This window comes from Salmo trutta, chromosome 13 (genome assembly GCF_901001165.1).
Source record: "Salmo trutta chromosome 13, fSalTru1.1, whole genome shotgun sequence".
Taxonomy (NCBI): Eukaryota; Metazoa; Chordata; class Actinopteri; order Salmoniformes; family Salmonidae; genus Salmo; species Salmo trutta.
Window position 1 is genome coordinate 16977260 of NC_042969.1, and position 7207 is coordinate 16984466.

Sequence of the window (7207 nt, forward strand, 5' to 3'; positions counted from 1 at the left end):
GAGGCCCTGACTGAAGCCAAGACACGAGGCCCTGACTGAAGCCAAGACACGAGGCCCTGACTGAAGCCAAGACACGAGGCCCTGACTGAAGCCAAGACACGAGGCCCTGACTGAAGCCAAGACACGAGGCCCTGACTGAAGCCAAGACACGAGGCCCTGACTGAAGCCAAGACACGAGGCCCTGACTGAAGCCAAGACACGAGGCCCTGACTGAAGCCAAGACACGAGGCCCTGACTGAAGCCAAGACACGAGGCCCTGACTGAAGCCAAGACACGAGGCCCTGACTGAAGCCAAGACACGAGGCCCTGACTGAAGCCAAGACACGAGGCCCTGACTGAAGTCAAGACACGAGGCCTGACTGAAGTCAAGACACGAGGCCTGACTGAAGTCAAGACACGAGGCCCTGACTGAAGTCAAGACACGAGGCCCTGACTGAAGTCAAGACACGAGGCCCTGACTGAAGTCAAGACACGAGGCCCTGACTGAAGTCAAGACACGAGGCCCTGACTGAAGTCAAGACACGAGGCCCTGACTGAAGTCAAGACACGAGACCCTGAATGAAGCCAAGACGAGGCCCTGACTGAAGCCAAGACGAGGCCCTGACTGAAGCCAAGACACGAGGCCCTGACTGAAGCCAAGACACGAGGCCCTGACTGAAGTCAAGACACGAGGCCCTGACTGAAGTCAAGACATGAGGCCCTGACTGAAGTCAAGACACGAGGCCCTGACTGAAGTTAAGACACGAGGCCCTGACTGAAGTCAAGACACGAGGCCCTGACTGAAGTCAAGACACGAGGCCTGACTGAAGCCAAGACACAAGGGGCCTCCCGAGTGGCACATTAGTCTAAGGCACTGCATTGCAGTGCTAGCTGTGCCACTAAAGATCCTGGTTCGAATCCAGGCTCTGTTGCAGCCAGCAGCGACCGGGAGACCCATGGGGCGGCGCACAACTGGCCCAGCGTCATCTGGGTTAGGGGAGGGTTTGGCCGGCAGGGATGTTCTTGTCTCATCGCCCACTAGCAACTCCTGTGGCGGGCCAGGTGCAATGCACGCTGACACAGTCGCCAAGTGTACGGTGTTTCCTCCGACACATTGGTGAGGCTGGCTTCCAGGTTAAGCGGGCATTGTGTCAAGAAGCAGTTGGGTTGTGTTTCGGAGGACACATGGCTCTCGACCTTCGCCTCTCCCAAGTCTGTACGGGAGTTGCAGCGATGAGACAATACTGTAACCTCCAATTGGATACCACGTAATTGGGGAGAAAAGTATTTTTTTAAATGTAGAAAAATAAGACACAAGGCTGAAGCCAATACAAGAGGCGGAGAGGAGGCAGAGGCCTGAAGCAAAACAAGAGGCCCTGACTGAAGCCAAGACAAGAAACCCTGACTGAAGCCAAGACAAGAAGCCCTGACTGAAGCCAAGACAAGAAGCCCTGACTGAAGCCAAGACAAGAAGCCCTGACTGAAGCCAAGACAAGAAGCCCTGAAAGTACCCCCTCAAATACAACCAAAACGTTTCTAAACGCAGAGGCCCAACATTGCGATACTTCTGGAAACGCTTCGTGAAGCATACTCAACAGACCAGACATGTGTTTGGGAAGTCAGTGGGAGAAGTAAACAATCATTATTTAGTTGTTCATTTTCTCCAAATCTAAAGGCATAACGTCGATTGGAGCCAATGTCTGAAGTAGCTGAATATGGTATTACTCCAATTCTATTGGTTTCTAGGAATCTATATACTTTACTGTCTTTGCTAAAACAGACAGACACACACACACACACACACACACACACACACACACACAAAAATGTCCTCAAACTACCCTCCTTCCCTCCCCCCACCCCACACCACATACACACTAACCTCCCCCTCTCCCCTCCCACAGGTTTTGACACCAGTATCTTGCCCATCTGTAAGGACTCTCTGGGTTGGATGTTCAACAAACTGGACATGAACTATGACCTCTTGCTGGACCAATCAGAGCTCAGCGCCATCTACCTGGATAAGTATGAGCTGTGTATGAAGCCTCTGTTCAACTCCTGCGACTCCTTCAAGGACGGGAAACTGTCCAACAACGAGTGGTGCTACTGCTTCCAGAAACCTGATGGTGAGAGAGATGGAGGAGTGAAGAGAGAGATGGAGGGGTGAAGGGAGGGCAGGCAATGACAAAAGGGAAGGCACTAAAAGGGAAGGCACTAAAAGGGAAGGCACTAAAAGGGAAGGCAGTAAAAAGGAAGGGATAGAGTGCATGGAGGGAGGAGGGATGGGAGAAGTAGAAGAGCAAAATAATAAAGAGAGGTGTGTGTGTGATGGAGAAGGTTCATTTGAACTGTTCTGTATGTAACACTATTCTGTATGTCTTTCTCCAGGTCTGCCCTGCCAGAATGAGATGAACAGGAGTCAGATCCAGGGTCGGAGGAACACTGTCATCGGTCAGTCTGCTGGAGTTACAGCTGTCAATCACTCCTCTGCAAAATGACAGTTTATTTTGTATACATATATATTTAAATATATATATATATATATATTATATATAGATATATATATATATTATTTTTTTATTTTTTTATTTTTTTTACACTGCATATGGAAATTAAGCTACATATTTAGCCACAATACATCACCCAGCTGACAATAACACAAAATATCTATAGCACACACACACCCTGACATTTTATCTAAAAGTCCCTCGCCCCCCGCCCCTCACCCCTTCAAAACCTCAGCCAAACGGCCATCAATAATCGTGCGTAATAGTGTTATAACTCACGACAAAACACACTTTGAGAAATGGTCTTTCACTGGGTCACAAAAAAATGAAAAATGATGTTAACGGGTGTGTGTGTGTGTGTGTGTGTGTGTGTGTGTGTGTGTGTGTGAGAGAGAGAGTGCTGTTATTGAAAGTGCCTGGTCCCCTTTAAGCAGGATGTATGACTGTTGTCAGAGCCTAGGTTCTAGTAATTGATTGTTTGCCTCAGCCTCTGCATACACAAAACCTACAGAGACATGACCATGAGCACATTGGAGATGGAGTGGGTTTTTAGTAAATATGGTTTTATTACAGGATTGTTTAGAATTGTTTTTTTCTTCTTTATTTCACTCATCTCGCTTTCTCTCTCTCTCTTCGTCCCTCCCTCCCTCTCTAGGGGTCTATATTCCACGCTGTTCTGAGGAGGGTTACTTTAAGCCAACACAGTGTCATGGCAGTACTGGACAGTGTTGGTGTGTGGACAAATACGGCAACGAGATCGCCGGCTCCAGAAAACAGGGCAACCCCACCTGTGGTAAGACCAATCACAGTCAACACACACACTAAAACTGCAGATCACGCCCATCTGGCACTCCAGGCAAGCTACAGCAAGTATTTGAAAGGTTTCACATAGTATTTGAACCTGACATAAAATGACTAACCCTTTTCAACACATGAGCACAGGCACACACAGTACACCTCCAGGATTGTCTTTACACGGCGCCCCATATGTCTCTACGAGTGTGCTCATTGATACAGGTGTGTGTGTGTGTGTGTGTGTGTGTGTGTGTGTGTGTGTGTGTGTGTGTGTGTGTGTGTGTGTGTGTGTGTGTGTGTGTGTGTGTGTGTGTCTGAGCCTGTGTTATCTGGGGGTGCTGGAGGCAGCCATCTCGCTGAGTCTTTCTTTAAAGAGACCACTGAACGTGGGATGCCTCTCAATGTCTGTTCTGTGAGACGCTTTTTTACAGAGCAAAAGTGCATATGTGTGTGCGTGCGTGCGTGTGTGTCGCCCCGCGAAAATGAAAAAAAACTCTCCAGCCCATTAAGAGGAAGAGAGGTTGTTATTGTCACATTTTTGTTTTGTAGTTGTGGAATGTGATTTTTGGTACTTGTATCTCTAAATAATTGTTCAATTTCACAAGGAGACTGATCTTCAGTAACAATTGCCAGACTGAATGTTAGTGTTGTAAATCCTGTGCTGCTAATGGAAGTTGTGTATCCAACCAGACAGATCTGAGAACAGCCTGTGAAGCCTTATCTATCTATAGCTGAATGCCTCTGGCTGCCTCCTCTGATTCCCTGTTCATGTATTTGGGCTTTAACAGCGTTCCTTTGAAGCGTTTGATGCTATAAGATTGTGAGCTTGGATAAAGCAGAGCTCCGGCTCACATGGGCCATTGGAGGAAGATGAGGTTATTTACAGTAATGCATTGTGTTGTCGGAATAGCGCATCTCAACCAAAAGCAGATTGTCTGTGGTTGTTAGTTTCTGTATCTAACCTGACTGTCTCGCTGTCACTTGGGGGTCGCCTGATTTGAAAATGGGGTTGTGAGAGAAACTCTTTAATTGCACTTGGTTCATAGAACCGGGGTTATGTCAGTAACCTCTGGTAGCTGCTAGATGTGACTATAATAAACAGAGAGGTTTCTGTTTCCTTCCTACAAATATGGCTCTATCTTTTGATTGGTTTAAACTACATATTATGACCCCATCACTGAAAGATTAGACTCTCAGGAACACGTATGTGTCTTCTGTTTCTCTTTACAATACCCAACAAGCCTCATTAGAACAGAGTGGACAAGACCAGGCACTAAATAAGACTGGGGGGAAAAGAACATCATTAAGATCAAACAAAATGATTGTCTGATGATCTGAACATCCCAATACCTTTCTGATGCATTTCAGTCACTTCAAACCATACTTCCTTCAGACTGAAATACTGTCAGACTGATTTGTAATAGACTGTCATAGCCCCAATTAAAAAAGTTAACATTGGCCATTGATCACCTTTTTTATAGGGTGATGTTGCAAAAACAATTATAACAAAATGGGGTCACTGGCCAAAGAAGTTTGGGAACCTCTGCTCTAACCTGTCTGTCTCTCTGTCTAACCTGTCTGCCTCTTTATTTAACCCATCTGTCTCTCTGTCTAAATGTGTGTCTAACCTGTCTGTCTCTCTGTCTAACCTGTCTGTCTCTGTCTCTTTATTTAACCCATCTGTCTCTCTGTCTAAATGTGTGTTTAACCTGTCTGTCTCTCTGTCTAACCTGTCTGTCTCTTTATTTAACCCATCTGTCTCTCTGTCTAAATGTGTGTTTAACGTGTCTGTCTCTCTGTCTAAATGTGTGTCTAACCTGTCTGTCTCTCTGTCTAAATGTGTGTTTAACCTGTCTGTCTCTCTGTCTAACCTGTTTGTCTCTGTCTCTTTATTTAACCCATCTGTCTCTCTGTCTAAATGTGTGTCTAACCTGTCTGTCTCTGTCTAACCTGTCTGCCTCTCTGTCTAACCTGTCGGTCTCTGTCTAACCTAACTATCTCTATCTCTCTCTCTGTGTAGAGGAGGACCAAGAGACCTCGGGGGATTTTGGCAGCGGAGGCGCCGTCATTCTCCTTGATGACCAGGAGGAGGAGCCAGCTCAGAGTGGGAGGAGCCGGCAGAAGCAGAGGCGGGGCCGGATCCATCCCAGAGGGGCCATTGAGGATGACGAGGACGAGGAAGATGACAAAGATGACGAGATTGGCTACATCTGGTAGCTCCGCCCCCACCTGTTCTCCCATCAACCTACCAGGGACCCCCGTTAACTCTGAACAGACCTGAAGCCATTCCAGCGTCTCCTTCGTACCCCTCAGCATCAACTCTGTGTTCAACTGACTATCCCCTTCTCTATGCCTCTTGTTCACCTTGAAACTTTCTCTCCGCTACTCAACCTTCATATAGTGTGTCCCTCCTACTCTCCTTCAGAGAATAGAGACGTATTCAATTCAAACAAAGACTGTCTAGTCTCTTTTAATGTGTGTCCCTCTGCTACTGCAACTGTCCTCAAACCCTTCAACCATAGACTGATACATTGCTATATCCTCTCTCTCTCTTTCTTACTCCCTCTCTCATCTCCCCATTCTCTCTCTTTATCTGTATCTGTGTCTGTGTGTCTCTGAGAGTCTCTTGTCTGACTGTGATGTCAGAGACAAGTTTGAAGGCAAGATTCTATGGTGTGTTCTGGCCCTTCTGTCAAAGACTCCATTTTCCGCTCCCGGCCTCACCCCTCATGTTCTAGAATACCATATTCTCTGGTTCCAGAATATTCTATAGGCTCTTTGGTCGAGAATAACATTCTTGCTGTTATTGTATGCTCCAGGGTGCCCTAGAACCAGAAAGAGTGATGATGTGTTACTTTTTGTTGCATGTTCCCTGACTACGCCCCTGTGGAAAGAAAAGTTTGGGTGGCAAGATACAATGAGTGTACAAACATTAAGGACACTTTCCTAATATTGAGTTGCACCCCACCCTTTTACCCTCAAAGCATCCTCAATTCGTCGGGGCATGGAGTCTACAAGTTGTCGAAAGCGTTCCATAGGGATGCTGGCCCATGTTGACCCCAATACTTCCCACAGTTGTGTCAAGTTGGCTGGATGTGCTTTGGGTGGTGGACCATTCTTGATACACACGGGAGCATGAAAAACCCAGCTGCGTTGTTTTTCCCATTCACTCTCTGAACGGCCCACATACACAATCCACATCTCAATTGTCTCAAGACTTAAAATCCTTCTTTAACCTGTCTCCTCCCCTTCATCTACACTGATTGAAGTAGATTTAACAAGTGACATCAATAAGGGATCATATCTGGATTCACCTGGTCAGTCTCTGTCAGGGAAAGAGCAGGTGTTCCTAATGTTTTGTCCACTCAGTGTATAACTCTCTATGTATCCTGTGTCCATTGTTGGAAAAGGGCCTGTAAGTAAGAATTTCACTGTTAGTCTACACCTGTTGTGTACGAAGCATGTGACAAATAAAATTTGATTAGATGTTGATTTGACAATGCCCATATTGGCTGCTGCAGTGCTCTCTCCCCTTGCTGTCTCAATGCTGTGCAGTCTTTATCTGATGCTTCCTCTTCCAATTTAGCTTTTAAAAGTTCAAAACCATGTTGTTAGCCACTTACTAAATAGCAACCACTCTCTTCAGCTTGAAAGCTTTGATAATGACTTTTTTTCCAGCTAGTTTTGTACTTCTGTTTCAGTTGGAGGCACTTAGTCTGTGCAACTACAGAACAGAGAAATCTAATTGTGGTCACACAAAGAGCCCTGCCATTATTCAGACCTTTTTCACACCCTGCAGATTTAGAAACGGACACAAAGAGAAAATGCTTTTAAGGGTTCGCTTTGGGCGGGGTGAGGAAACACAACTAGAAGCAGAGTGAGTCTGTTAAAAAAAACAGCATAATAGTTTGGTTGTCACAGAGTTT

General features: G+C 46.2%; 1 protein-coding gene across 2 annotated transcripts in view; it reads left to right on the forward strand.

Annotated features, from left to right (window-relative positions):
* The window catches only part of LOC115205337 (testican-1), a 373161-nt gene extending 367308 nt beyond the window's left edge, over nucleotides 1-5853 (forward strand). For both annotated transcript variants that reach the window (XM_029771183.1, XM_029771184.1), the window contains 4 exons: nucleotides 1884-2105; nucleotides 2368-2430; nucleotides 3142-3279; nucleotides 5302-5853. In XM_029771183.1, the coding sequence (XP_029627043.1) occupies nucleotides 1884-2105; nucleotides 2368-2430; nucleotides 3142-3279; nucleotides 5302-5498 (620 nt within the window). In that variant the 3' untranslated portion in view covers nucleotides 5499-5853. The remainder of the gene's footprint in view (nucleotides 1-1883; nucleotides 2106-2367; nucleotides 2431-3141; nucleotides 3280-5301) is intronic.
* Nucleotides 5854-7207: the final 1354 nt, after the last annotated feature.